The sequence below is a fragment of the Plectropomus leopardus genome, chromosome 12, assembly GCF_008729295.1.
Source record: "Plectropomus leopardus isolate mb chromosome 12, YSFRI_Pleo_2.0, whole genome shotgun sequence".
NCBI lineage: Eukaryota > Metazoa > Chordata > Actinopteri > Perciformes > Serranidae > Plectropomus > Plectropomus leopardus.
The window spans coordinates 5,085,882-5,109,792 of record NC_056474.1 but is presented as its reverse complement, the minus strand read 5'-3'; the positions used below and the strand labels follow the sequence as shown (position 1 = coordinate 5,109,792).

Sequence of the window (23,911 nt, the reverse complement as noted above, 5' to 3'; positions counted from 1 at the left end):
GAGTCCAAGGACAGAGATACAGGTTGACAGTATGTGTTGCTTGCTCAAAAGTGTTGTTGTATTCAAACTGTGGGATGCCTTCAAACCAGGTGAGCTCCATCAGCTTACATAATTCCAGTTGCACTTAAAGGGACAGTCCGAAAATATAAACAAACAGGAGCAACACTCCCTCAAATGCCAAAACTAGAGTGCTAAAACTCAAATTTGTGATGTCATAGGATACAAAGTCTGAAACTGCTCCATAGACAATGAATGGTGAAAGATGTATACCCAGGAGTATATGGGTACATTTTCTGTTTCTGAACTGAGAACACAAGAGGATAAAACTAATTTGGGTATAGATAAAATAAATAAATAAATAAATAAATAAATAATAAAAACATTCTCAGTCCAGAAAATCAGGCTCCTATTTATTGTCTATGAGGAGCTCCAGACTTTATGCTCGGGATGGGCATGAGTACTCGAGTACTCATTTGGACAACAGTAATGGTTTCACATAGAGTACTTGCCACTGCCCCTGCCACATGTGAGCGTATTTTTTATGTATATATATTTTCAATTTAAAATGGGTACTCGCTCATCACCTCCTTGCCTTGCCTCGCTCTCTCTCTCTCTCTCTCTCTGTGTTTACCACGAGACCAACATTACCGATACAGGCGCGCCGAGAAACAGTTGGTGACAGTCTGTCACAGGGCTAGCAGTTAGCATCACACACCTACTCTTGCCTACTTGTAACTGATAGTTTGAATAAACAATTTTCGAGGTTAATGGTTAAAATTTATGATAAACAAACAGTGTTTTCTTTGAAAAAAAAATTCTGAGAATATTCTCTGAGATTATAGAGTCTAATATTTGTGAATAAAAATCTGATATTCTCTAAGGTGAAAGTCAGAAATTTATGAGAAATTTTTTTTAAAATTTTGTCTAGGAGCCACATTACTTCACCGAGCATGGTTAGATCGATGTCATCACACCACAGAGTCCACCAATAAATATGCAATGTGTTGGATGTTAGTTGCTGCTGCAGATGTGAAATGCCTTACCTGTGTAACGTAACATTAATGTCAGCAACAGATAGATGGCTGATTTTTCTCAGGTGAATTTTAAGTTCGTAGTTTAATATACTAATTAAATCCTGGTTGTTCAATAAAAACATTTAAAATACCACATGTTTTTGGTCGTCAGGCAATTTACATTCGTATTTTATAGCTGTTTTTTTGCGCAAACTCGAGTACTCTGTAATAATTTGATGCAAGTACTCGAATGTGGAAGTTAATTGTAAGGCCCTTCCCTACTTTTATACCCTGTGAAATCACAAGTTTGAGACTTACCTCTCTGGTCTCTGGCTTTGAGACAGAGTAGCTCGTGTTCATAAATATTGATTGAACCCTCGTAGACCATGAAAATATCTTATTGGAATTCTTAATTTAGGTGGTTTTTCCCTTTAAAACCAGCCAGTTTGTTTTGCTTTCCCAGTTCTTGTCTAACCCAACCGTAACATTTTATTAACAAAGGTAGAATGATGATCTGTCAGCTATAACTGCTGCTTCCTCCCCTGTATAGCTTTATGCATGTCTTCAGGGTAAATTGCCTCGGTGAGGTCTAACCCTTTATGATTGTTCCTTTTTTGTTCCCCCTATACAGCTAAGATTGAGCAGAGCTGTCTCTGCGGGTTTAAAAGGAAATTGTTTGCTAGGTTTGATGTGTCTAATTAATGCCATTATTACCCCAAGGCATGAATGGAAAGCCACTTCACCTCACCATCTCAGATAACATTGGTCTGGTTTGTCGCTCACAATAGCTGGCAGTCATGTGACCTATAGGGTTTATATATTGTCTGGTGAGGGGAATGAAAAGCCTTGGTTTGAGGCCCATTGAATTTGTGTTCTTTTGTCCGTCAGAGAAAACAGGGAAGATTGAGTTTGTGGCGTGCAGGAAGGTTATGGGAGGACCACAATAAAAGTCTTTTTATCACAGGCAGTTGGAGGTAGAATGGCAAATTGTGCTCTACGATATTGGCTATGCAAAAGGCAAATTGCGTTCTTCTCAAGGACACGTCTTCAAACAACTGCTGTTGGAAAGGAGAGAAACAGAGCGAGGGAGACTTTGCATTTATAGCTGCTTTCATTATTATTATTTCCCTCATCTCCATCACTCCATCTATCTATTCCCCAAACACAAAGGAATTGAGGCTCTGAGAACAGATGTGCACAAACGATACTCTGGTGACATCCGCGTAAACTTATTCTCTTCGTACTCTAGAGCTGCCTCTCCGGCTCCTCACAAACAATTATCATCGGGGTTGTTTGTATCCTCAACTCTTAAGCCTCAAGAGAATGATAAATAGCTGTAGTTTAGTCAGACTTGGCAAGATCCTTTTTTCCCGGCAGTTTTTAAATTTGAATTGAAATGCTTCTCAAGGTCTTTAAATGTTTCTATTCCTCGTGTTTAATTATTCATGGTCTATCTGCCGTAATTTTTGTCACAGATTTTTCTCCATCCTTTTGCTGAATTATAGATGTCCCATTCCCCTCGCTAGGCGTCCAGGAAGCACTCATTCAGTCTGATTGTATAACTCTAACTCAAGAACATTTCAGCGCCTCCTCCTCAACTAAAAGGACGGGAATGTCAGGGAGGCTGAGATTTATACGTTGTATTCCCCCACCTAGATAGCAAGATCTTCGCTCCCATACATCCCCAAAGTAGGTGGCTCAGAAAACGCAGCGACCATTTCACAAAGTCAAGAGCTTCACTTTGATTTACACTCCGGGTAACACCCTGAGTTGAGTGCGACACATGCGGGTTTTTGGCGACAAATGACATTGCCGCTTGGGCCATCTGGGGAGTGTTGAAGTTGAAGAATCACCTTGGCAACCTCCCACTGCTCCGGTAGAGATTGTGTCCCCGTCGGTAAATGAGGGCTTGTGTTCTTCCTGTGCGTAAGCCCTAACCACAGGCGTTTTCCCCAGGAACCTGAACACAAAAGACAAAGCCTGGGCTGACAGTAGAGAGGCATGTGTGTGTGTGTGTGTGTGTTAAGACAGATGGGGGGAGGAGGGAGGAGGGGGTGAGTCCTGCCTGTCACTCTGACCCCAATCACCGCACAGCATATTGGTGGAAACGAAATGAAAGATTGATTTAACCAGTTCCACCTCCGCTGCCTCTGCTCTTCCCATCAACTGGCTGTCCATTTGTTTTCATCCGGTTGGTGGACTCACCTTTTGCCCTCGCGGCAGACTTGCTAGGTTTGTTCTCCTAATCCCTCTAAATGGTCAGTGATGGAAGAGACTTCCCACTGACATTTTATATCCTGTGTTTGATTGAGTTATTTATTCCATTTCTGTCATTTTTATTCTTTCGAAAAAATCTGATTCTTCAATACTGCAGTCGACAAGTTCAGCGTTTTATGACTTGCAGCAAAGTGATATGAGGTTATTTGCTTCCTGTGGAAAAGTGTGAGAGAATGGCGTTATCATATTATATTGTGCGATGCAGTGCCTTACTTACTGCATCTCCCCTCCACGAAATGTGTCCGTCGTGATGAATAAACTGTAGGACCCCTTTTAGCTTTAGTGGGCTTTAAACTACTGTGCTGCCTAGTGTGTTGCAAAAATGATGGGAATAAGTAAACATTATTAATTCATGAAATTACTCATTCCATGAAAATATGCTGTATGTATGGATTATCAGGCATGCTCGCAGATGCACCCGTCCTCCCAGTGTCATGAGTCAGTTTAACATAAACACACATGCATTGTGCATATCCTGCTGTTTCTGTGCCCTTTGAGGATAAAAGTAAATCTGCTTAGAGAAACATAAAATGTACTCCTTTATTAAGATATTGTCTCCCAGTCGTCCAGTTTAAACATTTTCTCCAGTATCATTTAGTTGATTGTTGTCTGTACATCAGGGGTTAATGTACAAATGGAAACTGGTTGTAGCTAAGCTAACATGACGTTCATTCATACAGATTTGTCAAAAAAATTATTTCAAAGGTCCTGTAACTAAAAAAATGTATTTTTCTAAAGTTTATGTTCCCTAAAATGTTTGACCTTGACTATACTGACTTGTATCTCTGCAAAGTTTATCATTAGAGAGGTGTTTTCATGTTCCTCGACTGAAGTGGGTACACCTCCCTTAAATCAGAGATCCAAATGTATGCCAGGCAAGCTGGACTGGGTGTGTCACTGATGCAAAAGCCAATTGCCAACAGGGTGACAGACTTTGACAAAACACTGACAAAAAAACCTCCAGCGCAGAGCAGATTTGTCAATACAGAGAGCAGAATTAGTATTAGCATAATTACCGTTTTGACAGCAAACATGATAAAGTGTGCAGTTTTTGGATGTAAACTGGACCCTGCACGGAGCTGCCTTCCACTATCTACCAAAAACTATATTGTAGCAAATATTATTATATGTTTCACCAAAACTAAAGCTGTGTCATCTGCTGCCAGTTAGCCACCAAGCTAATAAAAAACATATTTAAAAGATGCTAACTTAAAGGGTCATTTTGATATATCTTCCTGCCACCAATTTTGGTGCACAACAGACTCCTGTTCTGAATCCAGGTCTGACTGGGGCTCAAACATGTATCACTGAATCTCTCCGATGTTTCCTCTAATGCTAATGCCAGCCATCTTGATGCATACTTATCTTTCGTCGGACAATCTAGTACTAACGGTGCTGAAGAAAATGGAAAACAAAACCTCTGAAACTAACAGAGGAGGCTTTTCCAGAATTTCCTGATAAGGGAGAAAGAGTAGATCTCCTCAACAAACTCAACTTTTCTGAGTTTTGTGTGAAGTATTATAACTGAAAACCATGTTAAACGAAATATAGCTATTAGGCCTACTAAAAGCTTTTTTATATACTTTGGAAAATGCATGGAGATGGACTTTTAGCAATAGAAAAATGGGGCTATATTAAAGGGAGTGAAACAAAAATGACCTGTGAGTTTGAAGCGTACTAGTATTAGTTTGTTTGCTTTTTTAGGGCAGTAGACAGTAAGGTGGTCGATCATGAACAAAGACAAGCACTTACTTTGTATGACTTGACAATCTTGAGTCTTGTCATGCATCATCCTCCTGTGCTGGTAAGGTCCATCTTACTTTCCCCCTCATGCTTTTCACTCGGCCTTCCCGTTCAGCGCTGTGAGAAGGAAGGCGTTCACCCATTCATCTCCACCCCTACAGCTTCAGGGGGTTCATCAGACAAGGTGGCAGTCCAGGCCGGCCCAGTGCTGGGGCTCATTCTGTGGTTTCAATTCGATCCAGCACGTTGTAGTTCCCCTCCGCCCCTCATCCTCACCCATCATGGCAGTCTCATTTATCACAAGGCCTATAAAGAAGGACTTGATAGAGTGAGGAGCGACCACCACCATTCAATAAATCCTTGTGATTATCCACGCCTCCAAGGTGTATGGGCAAAGTGTGTGTGTGTGTGTGTGTGTGTGTGTGTGTGTGTGTGTGTGTGTGTGTGTGTGTGTGTGTGTGTGTGTGTGTGTGTGTGTGTGTGTGTGTGTGTGTGTGTGTGTGTGTGTCCTGAGCACGTGGGCATTTGTCTCTGACTTTGTAATGGTTGTAGAGGGTGATGTTAGAACATAAGAGGTCCATGTACAGTGCCTTTTAAAGAGCTATCAATTATAAGATGTGTACACGCGTCAACCCCAAGGCCTGGTTTGACTTGTTGCATTTGATGAACAAAAACCTTGGCACTTCCGCCCTCCTCTGTCTTAGCTTTCTGTCTCCAGTCCCCCCCACCCACACATTGACTCCCTCCATCTCTCCCTCTTAACCCCCTCCCTCCTCTCTTTTTCTTCCTCCGGAGGATTGCATAGAGGAGCACTCTAGGAGGGTGATGGAGCTTTGATTGTCGGTTATCAAAAGCTATCATTACGGCTCGCTTCTGCGGGATATGAAAATGATTTCCTAAGTGTAAAACCCATGTCATTACCTCAATGGCCTCAGTGCTATCACTGAGATGTAATAGAAAGAGGCAAACAAATGTGCTCGCCTCCCAGCCCGCCCAGCTCAAACAGAACGGAGTGAGTAACACACAGCAACGGAGAGATAAGTGACAGCAATACCAGGCCTCACTGCCTAGAATGGAACACTTTACATGAAAACAGCCCTCCGACCAGAATTTAATCTTCACCGTTGTCATGTTGTTTTGGTACTGTCTACAGCGAAGGCACCTGCGTGTGACAAGCCCCGGCTGACATTCTCCAGTGCGGAAGCTGACTGTCTACATGCCATCCTGTGAAAGTCGAGGCATTTCTTTTTTTCATCTCCAACCACCACAGCCCCCCCCCCCCCCAACCCCACACCACCTCCTCCTCAACCTGAGCGCCGTTTCATCCTGATGAGATAGCACACAGGCTCAGGCGCCGCATTGACTTGACGATGGTTTCTAATCATTGGAGAAGTAGTCCTTTCTTCCCCAACCCCTCCCCGGTTCTGTTTGCTGAGCAGGGAGATGGAAGTGTATGCCAGCACCAGGCTTTTCTGCTCTTAATCGATGTGGATCTGATAAAGATCCTGGCTCTCTGAATGACTTGTACGCCGCAAAGCCTGAGGAAGATCTGATAACTAAATCGTTCCTCTGTACGTATAACCAGCAAGATGCTGAGGAACCAGATCTGCGTCGCTGTGCACGGATGCTCACTTCACTGACAGAAGACCATAAACACGCCAGAAAGCACACATTGTCCCCCTATTACACACACACACACACACACACACACACACACTTGTCTCGCAGTAAAGTGGCTGTGCTCCGGACATGCCCAATTTGCTTCCTTTCATCCAGGACTAATGTCTCGCTCTACCCAGGGGCTAAGTGCACCATTTGAAGCCCCCTCTAGGACAGACGGGCTGCAACATGCAGTTATTTGTTGTTTTTGTTTCATGTTTTGGGGGAAATCATGTTATCACTTCAGCTGCAGTTGCGTGTACGCAGCCCCCATTCAAATTAACAAGAAGCAATAATGTGCTGATAATTTCTAAAAACATTATTTAAATGTCATGCTGTAATAACAAAAAAATCACTAATAGTTCTATGTAAATGTCAAATTCAAATTATTCAATTACATGGCCAAGTATGGGGCAGGTGATAATTTGTCCACCGCTTGGAATACCAATCTGGCTCTCGCTGGAGCTCATTCTGTGTGCCCTGGCATAAGATAGACCTCAGTAATTTGCTGCTCCAAGGGATGCTTTCATAGCCATTATTATAACTCTATTCCACTGGAAATATCTGCCATACTGGAGAGATATTAGAGTCATATTTTCAGTACTTTCACCCCAGTGTCGCCCTCAGTGTGTGATAGCTTGTGAGAATTGGTAAAAAAAAAAAAAAAATGGTATGGATTTCGAGAGATAGCCCTGTTATTCCTTGTTGTGATTTGTGCTTGCGCTTTTGATACTGAGCCTCTTACTGCTCGGTCAATAAAACTAAACTAGCGGTCACAGCAGACTGGGGTAATAGGCTCATCTCATCAGCTGTCATTCATGAGCCTATGGGCCTATTTGAAAATGGCTGCATAGCCTCCATCCATACACGGGAGGATTTATAAAGGATATCAGCCATTCAGCGCGACCCGTTCATTTGAGATTAAGTGGGGGAGGAGGGTACAGGGTGTTTTTCTTTTTCCTTTTTGCTCTTTCTTCAAAGTCAACCATGACCAGGCTCCGAAATGGATGAGGCACCTTGTTGTTCATGAAAACAGATGATGTCATTCTGAGTCACGGGGCACACTTTGTGATTGGGTGTCCGCCACAGATCCTCACATTTTACTGCCTCCCTCAGACAGCTGGCATTTGCACTGCAGGGAGCCAATGGGGTAACAAACAATTAGCCTTTTCTCAACAAAACTCCAGGGAGAGGCTGTAGAATAGTCATAAGAGCTGTTTACTAAATGGCCAATATTCCTTTATGTACCTTCACTATTTGTGTTGGCACACTAGCAAGAAATATTTTGTCTAATTTTCTCACCCTGTGCCAAAAAGCCAAATATAAATAAATAAATCAATAAATTATTGCTTCCTCTTATTTCATTTTCCCTCCTCTTTATGTGGCCCAGGCCATTTCTCTCAATATTTTTCACAAGTGATTCCCATTCTTTCTGGCGTTCCTCCATTGGCAGGAATTAGGGTGTAGTGGACATTATCTGTGATGTTCCACAAAGACGGAAGTGTGACATTCTCCTTGAACGCTTTCGAAATGAGACTTCCTCCCAGCCGCTCGTGCATGTCTGCTTGAGATTCACACTTTGGTGCATTTGTCACTTTGAGAGCATCTGGTTTAATTTGATTTCTGTGCCTGGCCACCCTGCAATTCTCTGTGCTTTTAGTGTAACCGTTGCCTACTGAGTGCAGCCAACAGATAGTTCCGCAAATAAAGGGGTTTAAACTTCCATTTTCTGGATGGCTTTCCCAACATTGCAACCTATTTGAAGAGGCCTGTTTTCTTTAGCCAGTTCTTCCAAGGCCTGTGTAAGAACCTCTTTTACTTGAGCGTGATTACATTTGTTTAAAATGGCAGATTACTTTCTGAATTATCACATTTATTCCCACACTGTGGTTTTCCACTAGAGAGGAGTTGGCTTTCTTTTTTTCTACTAGCACTTGAATATTGACTTTAGGGCTGATCCCTTTGAAGGTAAATGTCTTACATACCATTCTGCATCGAAGATTGACATTTCTTTTCAATTTTAACAATCATTGGAGGTCAGTTCTGCGAGATCCTTTATCAAAGATGACACCTTCAAAGGAGTACTCCTACACATCATGGCAGGATTTCTCAAAGAATATGCAGCACTTTTATGCGAGCTTTAATACAGAGTACTGATTACCAGAAAAAATATATACAGGTTCTTCAGCTGTTGTCACTGCACCGACAACGGCTGGTTGTCTGTATGTTCATCTGTCCATACTGCATCCCATTCTGGTAAAATAGAAAAAGGAACACCTTGAAGCAATTTCTTTAAATTTGGCACAAACATCCACTTCGACTCAGTGATGAGCTTATTCGATTTTGATGGTCAAAGGTCAAAGTCACTGTGACCTCCTTCTGTTTTATTCTCGTGAACACAATATCTTAAGAATTGAGGGAATTTATGTAAATTAAGAAATTAAAAAACATTCACTTGGACTCAACTAACTGATAAGAATTTGGTGGTCAACAGTCCCAGTCACTGTGACCTCAAGAATTTGTACACTATTTATGACCAAATTTCACACAGATGTCTAATATGATTCAGTGATGAAGTGATGACATTTTATATCCAAGAGGTCAACTTCACTTATCATAATGTTTAGCAAAAACACTTTTCTGGCCATTATTCAGCGCCATAACTCAGGAACAGAAGGGGAGACATTTGGTCAGATGCTGAATTTGTGACACTAATCTTGAAACTGTGCTGATTGTACAGATCATTTGTGATCATCTGCCAAGTTGAAGATATGTGTGAAGCATCTTCATTTGGAATCTGTAGTTTCTTTTCAGCAGCATCTACATTTCAAGTATTGTCTACTGTTACGGCTAAAACTTTGTGCTCTGTCTTGTTGCTCTGGTGGTCCGCCACTTACTCATAGGTTTATCTGATAATGAACCTCAGGTGATTGTCGTTGCTCCATGTGACAAAGCTCTCTATCAGTCCGCTGTACTCCACTGTAAAAAAAATAGTCTCTAAGTAAAGACAGCACGTTTCTAAATGGAAGTTATTCACTGCGATTAAACATGTTAGTACAGTGATAACTTCAATTTCACCAAAAATTAATTCCTTGAAAGTCTTCACTACATGTAGGCAGAAATTCTAATTTGATTTTTTATTAAAGCTGATTGATACATGTTCTGTCAAGGATTTTTTTTGTTTGTAGCTCTGTGTAGACCTGTTGTGACAAATCCTTGAAAAAAACCTAATTGCCTCTTGATCTCTTTCGGAAATATTTTTTTTCCATTTTCATCACTTGCTTTTTTTCATGGGTAGCCCTTTGTGTATGGTTCATATACTATATGCTACACATTAATATCCCATTCCTCATCTGTCTTTAACAGCTCTCCCTCTGCCTCTGTCTGGCCCATCTAATGTTATTTCATCTGCTCTGTGAAAGCGCAACAGAGATCACATCCGTTGTTTCTCCTTGTAAAATCTGAAAGTGTTCCATCTTTCATTCAGCCAGAAGGCGCCTTTATTATCTCTCACTGTACTCGCTTCTGTTATGTCACATGTCATGACCTAATTTCCTGAAAAACATTAATCTCTGTCTTTTAGCTTTTCTGAAGCGTTACATGAGTCGCATTGTTAATCATTCACGTTAGTCTTGGGCAGTATGTAATACTTCATGTCTTCCTGAAAATTCATCTGGGTATTTGGTGAATGTGCTACTTACTTTTAGCTTTCAGATCAATAAAGCCAAAATAGAACCCACAAGATTTTAAAAAAAGTAAAATTCAAACACCTGTTTTCCTTGTTAAACAGAGAAACACAACTGTACACCTTTTGAATTCAACTTTCTTTCAGTCACTGAAGACTCACTGAAGGCTTAATTGCTTCGTTAACTCATCATAAAACACACTTCATTCAAACTCGCCAGAAACAAAAAAAAACTAACCAAAACCTTGGTTACTCTTGCTAGTAATCTAGTTAGTTAGTCCACTTTTCCAACAATCACCAGCTCAGGGTGGTCTATATTAACCCTTAATTCACCAAGTTAGATGTAAAAAAAAAAAAAAAAACATGCTATTACTCACAGTCTGTCTGTTGCTGGCTGCCAGCTGTTTACAGTCCTGTAACTTCTCCCTCCACCACAAGGTGTCGCCTTGTCTTTCAGCTCAGATGCCTGTTCCTCCCAAGCCCCCCAGGAGGTGCATCAGGCTCTGATGCAAATTTTACATAGTGGCCAAAAATGGAATTACACCATCTGGGTCTGTCATGTGATGCTCATGGGACAGATTTCCCATTGACTTACATCCAGAAAGAGACGTCTGTAAATCAGTGGATACATTTTTGTGAGCGACAAAACCCCCGCAAAATGACACATTTCACTATCTAGATTTCAGCCATCCAGTTTGATAACATTAGGAAAGTCCAAACGCTGCAGGATTATTTATTTATTTTTTTTAGACCGCCATCCAAGCTAATTAAGCATTAAACTGAAAGTTACGTGCTCGGGCACACTCGGCCGTGCTTGGCCGCCATAAGTCTTTAGTGTGCATGGATTATGGGGCCTCGATCAGAGTGTTTTATACCTGGAAGAAGGGGTGTTTTTTTTGCTTCATGCACCAATGAGCAGCTCTCATGAGAATGAAGGGGGCCCGACCTTCATGGCTGTATCCGGATTTTCTTAATACATCCATGGTTCCACCAGACAGGAGACTGAGCTCTGGTGGTGTGTGCTGTGCACTGCATACAGTGAGTTTAATAGAAAGATATGCACCTGTATTAATGATGGTATGTACAAACATACCTGCTGGATTTCTAAATACGCTGGCATATCATAACACCGTGATACCGCCCAAGCCAGTATGTATTTAAAAATCTTCAATAAAACTTAATCAGTCAGACATTATGCTTGTAAAGCCTCACTCATAATATTCAAATGGTGCCAACTGTGCTGTTCATTTAGATTCTTGCTTGTTTGTCACGTCCTTTGTACAGCCTGTAGAAATGAACAGCATGCTGGAGCTCCAGTCCAGTTTCCCCCCATGCACCTCCAGAATGTTAAACATGGCTGCCGTGGCTGCCTCTGAATTGCTGGACTGTGTCTCCTGGGGAACGGGGAAATTGAGCCCTGGCTCTTCCTAATAGGTGGTAAAGTGTTAAGTTCCAGAGAAATGGACTGCGAATTTAACCTGGAATGGAAATTGATCCCATTACCTTGTGCTTGGGCTGCTTTCCTCCCGTAGGTAGGAGAGCAAGAGAGAGAGCAAGAGGGGAAAATAGACAGGGCAAGCAGAGAGAGGAGATGAGGGAGAAAGAGAGAGAGCGGGAAATAGAAATGGGGGAGCCACAGAATAAGAGAGGAAATGGAGAAGGGGAATGAAGAGAAAAGACACGGAGGGAGAGGAGATGGAAGGATGGAGAGAGAGAGAGAGAAAATAGAGAAAGCAGAAGAGAAAAAGCGAGGAGACACAGAGTATATGTGATTAGAGGTGATAGGATGGCAGTGGGGGTTGTGTCCTGCCTGGATTGGCAGGCTGGCTGACTCTGTATCAGTGTGGCGCTAATAGCTGACCGCCACTGGGCGAGATGGAAAAGAGAGAGGAAAAGGCAGAGGACAAGGTAGAAGGAGCAGAGGAACGGCACGCTCTGAAGGGATGATACACCTCCTGCTGAGGGTTTCCACCAACAGACCTGTGGTGTCTTGGTGTGTGCAGCTGCTGTGAGAGCGAGTTAGCAACGGTGATGGGATGTGGCAATGCTCAGTATCAGGCTGTGGCTTTGAAAGTTTTCAAATATTTTCTGGGAATATGAATTCCAAACAGAGGAAATAGTATTTTCAATATGAAAAAAAGTATCGTCCGGGTCTCAAGTGTTATGAAAAATCTGGGAGTAGATTTTCTTTGACCCAAAGGAACACCGCCTTCTCTGTGCCCTGGCATATACCTCAGTAATTTCCTTGATTTTATTGAAACTATCTCGTGCTCCCTGCCATTTCATACGGCCTAATTGATTATCTTGATGTATGCTCACACTCCTCTCTCTCTGTTCGCCCCGACAGAGCCCATGCACGGCCCACAAAAGCTCGAAGTGGTGGACATCCAATCCAAGCAGGTGACGGTGCGCTGGGAGCCTCTGGGCTACAACGTGACCCGCTGCTACAGCTACAACCTCACCGTCCAGTACCGGTCCAGGGTGGCCGGCAAGGAGGAGACCCGAGAGGAGGTGTGTTACGACACCCAGAGCCGCGATCCTCAGCACACCATCCACAACTTGACGCCCTTCACCAACCTCAGTGTCAAGCTGGTGCTACGCAATCCAGAGGGGGTCAAGGAGAGCACGGAGCTGGAGGTTCAGACTGATGAGGATGGTGAGTGTGACGCAGAGTTACTTCCTGTACCGGTGACTGGGAAGTGTGGAACAAGATTTTGCAGAACTGATCGTATGTTAGATATCTTACAAACTATGGAGACCAAATGCATAAGAAAGAGAAACACAACCACCCAACCCAACTATCCAACACCTACATTCAAACTACAATATTCAACCCTTTGAAACATGAGCAATATTGGCTTGATTTTTTTCCAAAACATGGGAGAAAGGCAATAAGCAATGAGAGAAAAAAAATACCCAAAAATTGTTAAGAAAAAGTGCTTATTATAATCATGATAAAATTAAATCGTATTTGTATAGCGGCAAATGAGGCCTAACGTGCATTACAAGAAAGAAATTAAATGCACCAAGTGCTTCACATCAAAACACATTAAAAGACAATAAGACATAATAAAACCTGCATGTAAAAATAAAATCAGAACAGAATACATAGAATGCATCTTCAAATGGATAAAAGGATGACGGGATAAATCTCACCTGATCATAAACAGCTTCCACTAAGAACAAGTTTGGAATTCTTCAATTTTTTTTTTAGGATAGCACATGAGTCAGACAAGCAAGTGTGTGTCTGTGTCGCGCGGTTGTTTCACCTCCTTCAAAGATGAAAGCTCTTCAGTGTCGCCTCAGAAGACACAGGAAATGAACTCTATAGAAGTCTCAAGGAACCCCGGCCGCCAGATAACAAACAGGCTCAGCTGACGAAAAGAGAGCCTTGTCATGTCGGGCTCAGATATCTGTGGTTGGAAACTTGAAAGTGGCAACTGTTTCTCACTATCTGACTTCTGTGTGTCTGTGGATCTGTGTGTTTAGAGTCCCAGGGGAACAAGTGTACAGACAGGGTGTAGCTGTAGTTGCATTCTTGAAGATAAATCTCAGGGAAAAAAAAGACATCTCCACATCATTATGTTTCGCGTACAGAATGAAAGCAATTCACATGAGGGGTTAAAGGACCGGATCTCTTTGGCAGTATTTCAGTACATGTAAACACTGTGGAAAGATTAAGAATCCCGCGGTTCCCGTGGGGATACTAGTTCATCTTTGTTTGCAACTGATTTTTATCTGTGTGAAAAGTGTTCAGTTTTACTGTCACACATTGTGTTTTGAGTGACAGTGACTTCAAATAATCTCACAAATTCCCATTAAGATGTGTTTGACTTTGGCTCATGGCCATTTGTGTACTGCGGGTCCTTGAAGAGCTCTTTTATTGATTGTTTTATGCACATCGGCGCGAGGTGATGGGTTGGGTAAATCATAATAGAAAAGACTAAAGTTGCAACGGCTTTCAAACAACTTTTATTGGCATTTTAACTTGACACACGTCAACTAAAGAGGAGAAAAAACAAATCAGTGCATGTGTATCCATGAAAATTCGAAATGTTTTTTATACACTTATGTCGTGCATATGTGTGATAAATTCCCACAGTGCCAGGAGCTGTTCCTCTGGAGTCCATTCAGGGCAGTGCCTACGAGGAGAAGATCATCCTGAAGTGGAGGGAGCCAGCGCAGACCTACGGGATCATCACTCAGTTCGAGGTACACAAACATTAGCGTTCACACCGTGTTAGAGTTATTGAACACCTTTTAGAGTATTAAACAGACCTGCAATATTTTCTTCCCCCACCTCTGGATCCTGTGCATCTTTGAGCTCTTTGTTGCACAGCTGTGATGTGCAGTAGTGTACAGAGCTGCTAGAGAAATGTTCAAAGTACTTTTTTTTGAGGTCGAACATTGGAACAATGTGCACCTGCTAGTCCAAACAACACAGACAGTACCTCATAAATTAAGATTACCAGCAGACATATTCCATTAAATGAGGCCAATTTTTAATGAAAAATGTGCTTTATGAAACTGGTTTAAATAAGGTTGAACTTAGTTTTTAGGCTTTGTTTCAGTTCAGGCTTCAAGGTTTAGTGCGTAGATTTTAGCTGCATCTATTGTTGAGGTTGCAGAACTTAAACTTCTCCGATGTGCTAAGCGTATAGGAGAATTACAGTGGTTGACAGAAATATTCAAAAATTAAATTATTTTAAATCATAGACTGGCACAAAATTTGATACAGAAATTTATTTTCATGATTTTGTCGAGCCCCTGCTTTTTCCTCGAGCGCCACTTCTAGCATAGCTTTGTACTCATTCACTTTCCATTATTCACAATAAACTCATCTATTTTCAACCTCCTATGTGAAGTACCACCCAAGAGTTTTTTCCGTCGTTGTTCATTGAATCAACTGCAATCTGCCATCGTCTTCTGTCCTGTGACACATGTGCGACCTCTAAAGAAAATACAATCTCTGAAACACGCTTCGAACACATAACACGATTCAGCACAGAGCAAATGTTGACTTAAGGCTCCACACAGCCCCTGCCAGCCTTGTCCGGGAGCTGCATTGAGTCTTGAATAATAGAAACAGTCTGCACACACACACACACATGCACACTGTGTATGTACACATTGATCCTAACCAGCTTAAGGTGGAAGTAATCCCGCAGCTTCTCCCACAGATTGATTCCCCTCTGTTGATTCCCCCTCTTGTCGCCGTTTGCTCACGCTTGATATTTTGACTAGGTTAGCAGTCATTGACAGGTCTGTTTCTCATACGAGGAGAGCAGATTGAATAGTAAAAACGATGCGGTCGGGGTCGTCGTATAGGTTGCTCTATCCACTTCCATGCCATCAGGTGACTGAGGTGAATGAAATATGGAATAGATTCTCTAGTAGCGGCTCCGAGACATTTCAATCCAAGCAGCAAAGTCCTAAAGTCCTCTGAATCATAACAAGGGCCTGTTTATTCAAGTGTGTATAGTACTGTGTTGTCTGCTGTAAACGGCGATATGGCACTTAGAGGTGTTGGCAGAGTGCAGGAAAACAATGTCTATAAAAACGGTAGATTTACCGCACACTTAATCACTTTTAGAGCAACATGTTTCAGTTGTTTATCTTTTTAAAATTTCATGGTACAAGAAAAAGCATTCGGAGCAAACGGCGGGTTTGCATTGCTGCTTTGTCAGGTTCACTCATATTTACATTGATGCAAATGTGTTTCACCTTATAAAATGCCCACTCCAGGCTTTTATATTCATATGCTGCAGAAAATACCTCTCTGTATGTGACTAGAAAGCCTAAACAGTATAGTTATGTGTCTGGTTAAAGTAATCAATATGTCACAGACAATCCTGGTATTTCTTGAAGCTAATATACAAAGCATCATTATAGATTTCCCAACATTGTTTAGAATAACAGATTTTATTTTAGAGTAAGAAAGAGTATTCATTTTAATTTCACCGTGTCTTAAACAGGGAGAAATCAGCAGATATTTGCCTCTCTTTGGTAAATAAGGTGACATTCCTCGATAGCAGAGGCCGATGTTTTTCTGTTGTGCCACATCAATTTTGCACGAGCGAAAAACAGAGCTCGAAACTAACAGCAGCCTGCCGTCTTAGGGACAATAGAAAACATGTTTGGGATGGAAGAAATGTACCCAAAAGTTTATGTTTCACTGCACACTGTTTCCAGATTGAACATGCCCCATGCGAGGGAAGTGTGCATGGAGCCAATACTTTGCTGTTGCTCCATATTGCGCTAAACTACATTTTTTTGGTCCAATGAAATACAAAAGATTTGATTGAAATCCCTCCTGTACCTGTGCACTAATGAAAAATTCCTTTTCACTGGGAGATACGTCACAAAAGCTGAAGACGCTGTCATTTCTGTTTCACTGGGACTTTAAGATGGTAAAACCACATTTTATTCTACCAGTATTCCCCTTCTCATAAGCCAGGACCTTTCTCTGATTTGACATTATCAAAAGACTCGAAGTGAAATACGTCTGACAAGGCCTGATATCAAACAGATTTCAGCTCCATTCCTTTTTGACCAAGCTCTGCGGATGCCATTTTATTGGCAGCCTTTCAATCAAACACGAGCCAGCTTCTCTTTAAAGCTCCTCTTCGACAGTATATCTTCCAATTGTTGTTCATCAGACATCTCTTGCAATACAAATTAAAGTTAAGTAGCATTTTCTTTATCATAGTGATGCTGCGGTAAGTAAAAGCTTTGCATCAAATTACTTTTTTAGGTAAGTGAAAAAAGAAATTGTATTTTCATAAAACCAAAAGTAATATTAGGTAAAGCGATTTCCCTTAAAAGCCAATGTTCTTACAAAACCTGCAGTCTTTTACATTCATACATTATTAATATTTACTGTAGGTCTGTCTGAGGTAAAGGATAACTTTGACAGTATGCCCCCTCACACTGTAAAAAGAAACTATTTGTTTTAACATAAAAATATAAGTGTCCAGACTGCCTCAAATTTTTGAAGTTGACTGAATTTGAGAAGACAAGTTAAATTATTACAAAATTACCTCAACTTGTCTACTCGAATTTAATAGTAATCGTAGTAATAATAATAATAATAAGTAGTAATAGTAATTTACAGTGCAATATACATCCACTAAAAACTAAAATCTAAAAATGCGTTTGTTTTAAGTGTAAATAAACATTATGAAAAGGATCCCTACAGAGACTGACCTTTAAGAAAGATAGCCTCAATATTACTTTTGCCGAATCCACCAGACACATTTAAATAGATTAAAGTTTCGTTTAAAAGTATTCTTTAAATAATGTTAGGAGGAGTTTAGGTAACAGGAGAGGGTACACAGCAACATACATCAGCAGTCGGCTTTCTTAATTACTGTACGGGTAATAGTGCAGGCATTTATATTTTATGAATGCCTCATAAATTTGTCATTTTCCTCCCTCATATAGTAAAATATAAACCAGTGTGGTTTGATAAGCGTAATATATCAGATCAAGTTATAGTTACAAGCAAGCCCAAATTAATTTGCTCCAATATTCTCCATTATTTTTCCCGTCAGTCCCATTATAATTGTAAAAAACCTGTCCGTGTGCCCAGTGTTGACAAGTCATTTCAAATTCCTCTCCCTGAAATGTTATGATATAGGATTTGGCATCACAGACTCATTTCAGAGACAAAGACTAAATGAGAAGGCCTCGAAGCATTTCAAAACTTGATGGACACAAATTATGCAGCACTCCTAACTCCCTTTGTGTTCCTTAATTGGAATTATAATGGAGGTTTTCCTTTACGAGCAGAGGCATTTTCTTAAAGTGGGACTTTACAGTTATTCAAAATGGATATTAGCAAAAACACTCACCTTAATGCTTCCCTCCAGAGCTCCCTGTGTTTATTAATGCAGAAGGAATACATTATGTGTATTTCCTCCCTCCTTGAAACCACGAGCTCACATCAGCTTTGGTTAAAAAATACGTAGCTCTGCTTATACAGTAGAATCCAACAGCTGCTGTGAAACAGCTCCTCTCCATAGACCTTTTGTACCTCACTAATTTTAGCTTTAAGCCTTGTTGACATGGAGTCAGCAGCTCACACATGAAGTCAGAGTTTGTTTTCTCAACACAAGACTTTTTAAAGATTACTCCGTGGCATTTGGCTTCACTGAGGAGTAAAGAGGAGATAGAGAAGCCAATTTAAAACTTTTGGATTGTTTGGGCTACATTATAAAAAAGTGTTTCCAATATATATTTTTTTGTTTTTATTTCCAAATAGTACAATATTATCTGTAAATATTATCATAACATGTTACTGTTGTACAAAATAATGTTGCCCATCAACAACACAAAGGCTCAATCCCATTCTTATGTTTGTTTTACTTTTAGGATCCTGGTTTATTATCAGTATTCGTAAATGGTGTTTATGTACTGTAAACAGATGCAAGTATGGCAATAATTGTATTATCTGTTTAAAGAGAGACATTTGCACATTCAGCTCGAATGCAGGTGTGTTGGAAATATCACTTGAGAATTGAAAATAGGATTGCACACACTGCCATTGCTCAGCATCACATTTTATTGATTATACTAACATTTTGGTGCCTTTGTCAAGAATTTAACATAACATTCAGTATAACAGACAGTTATACTCTTGACGAAGGTCCGCGGGCGCAGAAACGTTAATATAATCAATACAATGTGATGCTAAGAAAGAGCAGTTTGCGGGATCTTCATATCAAGCCTCAAATAATAGTATTAACAAAATTACATTTGACATTTATCTGATGGAGACAGAAAAGCATAGATACCTGTAATTTGTTCACAACGGAAGTTTCACACGGATCAATCCATCAAATATGTTATCAAGTTAAAAAGAAAACTGATTCATTAGCCATTCAAGATGCTCTGTAGGCTAAGGTTAGCATCCTATATATATATATAATTCACAAATCAGCTATGCCAATGTAACGTCAGCTGGAATACATATAACAACATTAAAATAAGATAATGCTATGGTTTTCAACATTTTTTAATCCTTATCAACAAAGAACTTACATTTTTGGGTGTCCTTTGTATCCTGTGCAGCCAACTTTTAAATGATTTCTCGAAACACTCGGTTTGCTTTTGAAAAACCTCCATTTGGAGGCCATGAAGCCTTAAGTGGGGACATTTCTTTGAGTGCTATTGTTAGCATGCAGGTGCAGTGTGTACTGTGTCCTCAATCTCAGTTTAGCATATTAGCATGCTAACATTTGGTGATTAGTTTAAAACATAAGGAACAGTTGAGGCTGGTGGTGAAGCCATTAGTTTTGCTGGCATTTAGTCATGAACCAAAGTATTCTGCAGATCAAAATTTCAAACCTATGATTGAAAGGTAAAGGACGACCAAAATTTAGCAATCCATTCAATAGTTGTTTATATTATTAAGTTTTTCAAAGTGGTGAACCAACAAACTGACAGACAAAACCAATCTGCTAGCATCGCTTAAACATTGGAGGTTTTGTTTTACAAACGTTGAGCAGTTGTGTCTGACTAAACATCAGCAGAACAAAGTTAAAGTTTATTTGATAATTTTATATGTAATCTTGCATATATGTGCTATAGCAGGATAAATAAGGCACTTTACATCTTGAACTTTAGACCATGTTACATGTTTTTCTTTTTTTTTTCCTGTTACCTGCCAAGGGTTAATTATCAGTCCTGCTAACTCTGGCATATTTACATTTGTATTTTATACTATATTCATCAATATGCCGTGCCCCTTTTAAATAAACCTTAAGTAAATAAATAAATAATACTGATAAAAGATAAAATTCTCTTGATAATAACTGGATTGGATTTAGTCATCCATCTAATTTATTTATAAGCACACACAGGAGAAGGTACTGTACGACTTCAGGCTTTTTAAATTGTGCTTTGTTGCTTTTGGTATTTCTAAGTAGTTCAAAGGGAAATTAGGATAACTTTCACCAGCATGAGTGAGATAGAAAACCTTAACATGGTGAATACAGTAAATGTAGGGGCTCCAACGTAAAATGTTTTCATTGTCTGAATACAAATCCTCAGCTGAGGAGAGCTGAGCGCGGAGCACCAGAGGCCACTATCAGAATATTCATTTCCTTCCTTTCTAGATCTCCTACAAGGCTGTGAGCTCCTTCGACCCTGAGCTGGACCTCTCCAACCAGAGTGGGAAGGTAGTGAAGTTGGGCAACGAGACCACCCACATGTTCACAGGCCTCTACCCAGGCTCGACGTACTCCTTCACCCTGCGCGCCAGCACAGCCAAGGGCTACGGCCCCCCTATCATCACCCAGTTCACCACCAAGATTTCAGGTCAGCGAGGTCAAAACAAAGCACGGCCAGTCAGTGTGTGGATGATGTCGAATAAGTGGTACACCACTTACTGCTGCTGGAGTTTTTTTTTTTTTAATGTCCAAATGTGTGAATGAAAAATGTAACTTCATTATAATTCAACCAAAGTTAGATAGCAAATGTTTTACTGTCCTGATAGTCTTTGTCTCAAAGAATCATTATTATGCATTTGGTTTTCAACTCATTAAATGAACCGACACTGCAACAAATTTACCCTAAAATATGGCAGCTGCAGTTGCCAGCATAATTCTGTTATTTAACAGTGTCACTACCTTTGTTTTATTTATTTATTTTACTTACAATACTTCAACTATATATTTCTGTTGAATTTATTATACTATCCTACAGGAGTAATGGGAGGTTTACAGTGTAATACTGTAACAAACCTGCATGTGGTTTCTGTCCCTCTGTTGGACCTACTTTTGGTAAAATGAAATATCTTTACTGTTTTTTGGCTTCAAAAAGCATCAAGATTTATGGTATTTTACTGCATTTTAGAAAACTGGAAATTACTGATAGTTTGGCCATATTTTTTCAAAAATTTGTTACCGTGAATATACAATAAGACAGTGTTTCCCACAGAATTATAATATGTGCATGGTGGTAGCTGATAAAGGGGGACATTTGGTGGGTGTCAGCAAACTTCCCTTTTTTTATTTTGTGCATGTGTATCCCTTTTCTTATTATTGTCTGTCCCCTCAATAAATGTAGACATATATATGGGTATGTGAATGCAGTGTAATAATATATTTTGATAATATTAATATAAGCAGAACTCCTCATGAGTATTTTTTCTCCTCTGCAGCATTTTGTTGTTATTGGGTGGATAATCGATCTGTTGATGCCATCAGAGCAAATCAGATCCGATCAATGGATGAGAGGAGCAGCTGCTGCAGAGGCAAATGAATGCAAACTTTTAGACTCAGCCCAATTAAAGATTTAATTTTCACTTTCACTGGGCCTGATGTTCTGCTGCTCTGTCTTTACCCAGAGTACGCTCTGGGCTCCGAGAGTGTGGTGCAATGCATAACCGAGGGTTTTATAAATTCCAACAGCTCTCCTAATGAACTCTCCGGCTCCAAAAATATAAAATCAATACATGGTGGCAGATGTTTCAGTCATGAATGTGTGTTTCAATAGATCAATGTGTGGGAAAACCCTGATACAACTCATTGCATTGCATATCCTTTATCACTGAACCAGCTCAGTGTTTTGTTAATTAATTCCAATGCTATTTGGTCCGATAATGACATTAGATTTAGCAAATTTGCCTGATTGGTAAAAGACAAATTGTGCCATAAACCATGTCTGGTCTTATTTAATGAAAAGTGGGATTGATTTAGATAATGAGCACAAGGCTAGACGGCTATTTTTTTGACTTTCTACATTTATTTTATTGTAATACATGTGCACTACTTTGGAGACTTTGTCTTTCGGCGAGACACTGTGAATACTTTTTTGACAGCAGCCGATGTTTCACCCCTCTGTTAATGCTTTACTTAATGATTAAATTATGGGGCTATAAAGGCAAAAGGTTTAAGTGCTCAGAGTAGAAGTGAGAAAACTGTCTGTTTTTCAATTTACTGCCGAGCTGAATGACTCATTACACAAGATGACTTGTTGTTGACCAAAACTGAACTGTTCTGAAGTTTGCTTTGCAGGGTAGTAAAAACACTTTTTGTTTGGTTTTCTCGTTAGCTCCTTCGATGCCGGCGTATGACCAGGAGACCTCCCTGAACCAAACAGACAGCACAGTCACTGTACTGCTTAAACCAGCACAAAGCAGAGGAGCACCTGTGAGGTAGGCTTTCATAATAACAACACACACACACACACACGCACACAAACACACACACAGGGCACCGAGTAAAAACAACAAAACAGCATATTAAAACACCAGGAACCACCATCAGCAACAGAAAATTATCAAAGAGCTTGTGTTTATCAATACCCCACCGTGAAAGAAAGTTGCAAGGGAATTCAGTACCTTACTGTACGCATCTCATTTTCCGAGCTTTATTTGTTTGTGGATTTTGATCCTGTGAAAAAGAAGCACAGCCTTTGAAGATGAGAACAAAACCCGGTGCAGCCAAGGCTAGCTTCAGGATCTCTTTCCACTACATGTCTTTTATGTAGCTGGCTGCCCACCCCGAGACACCTCAGGCTTCTGGGGAGCGAAGGAATGCTGCCTGCTTGATGCTGCATTTGTTAGTCATTATTAGGGAAGCAGTGCGTCTGCACTGTGTACAGCAAGTGCCAAGCTGTTGGGCAAAAGTCATTGTTTTTGTTTACCCAAGGCCACTGCATGCTTCTGGAAGGAATACTGCTCTCTTGATCATCTGTTTGTTGGTCAATACGAGTTGTTTCTTTTATACAACTATTCAGTTAATGCAGCATCTTTAAAGGGGACCTGTTATGCTCATTTTTGTGTTCATACTTGCATTTAAGGTTTCTACTAGAACATATACTTAAATGGTCAAAAAACATTTATTTTCTTCATACTGTCTGTGTTGGAGCTTATGCATTAACCCTCTGTCTAAACAGTGCATTTTAGTGCCTGTCTCTTTAAGCCAACCCTCCGAAAAAGCACAACCTGCTCTGATCAAGCCCTCAGGAGCAGCTACTTTTACACAGTGGCCTAAAGTGGAATTACACCAATCAGTTCTTCATGTGATGCCACGGGGCCAGAAAGACTTTACATTGTTAAAGAGATGTCTGTAAATCAGAGCATACATTTTTTTTTTAGCATCAGAACCCGTGCAAAAACCTTGTTTCACTCTCAGGATTTTATCCTTTGAATCTGATAATAAAAGTCTAGAAGAGCTGAAAAATGTAATCATTTTAGTCCAAATCAAGGTAGCGGACCACTTAGCCAGAAGTTAGCCACTAGGCCGCCGTAAGCCTATAGCAGGCTTGCTCTATAGGCCCTGTAGTTTGAAAGACTGGGGCTATTTGTACTGTGGAAATAGAGCTTTTTTTTTGCTTCCAAATCCACTGAAGAGCTTTCACAGGGATCAATGTTGGCCCATCTTGACTGCTTATACATCCATGACTCTGATAGGTCTCTAATCGATTGGCATCTCGGCGTCTTTGCACCACCATTGCGGCTCAGGGATCACTGCAACAAAAGAAAAGCGGCACTTTCCATTAAAGTTCCAAAAGGAACATGATCCAA

The 23,911-nt window shown here is 40.4% G+C and overlaps 1 protein-coding gene across 13 annotated transcripts in view; it reads left to right on the top strand.

Moving 5' to 3' along the window:
• LOC121951210 (receptor-type tyrosine-protein phosphatase mu-like) overlaps positions 1-23,911 on the top strand; it is a 197,850-nt gene that overhangs the window by 85,899 nt on the left and 88,040 nt on the right. For all 13 annotated transcript variants that reach the window (XM_042497451.1, XM_042497462.1, XM_042497460.1 and 10 more), the window contains exons 8-11: positions 12,725-13,033; positions 14,480-14,589; positions 20,496-20,697; positions 22,435-22,537. In XM_042497451.1, the coding sequence (XP_042353385.1) occupies positions 12,725-13,033; positions 14,480-14,589; positions 20,496-20,697; positions 22,435-22,537 (724 nt within the window). The remainder of the gene's footprint in view (positions 1-12,724; positions 13,034-14,479; positions 14,590-20,495; positions 20,698-22,434; positions 22,538-23,911) is intronic.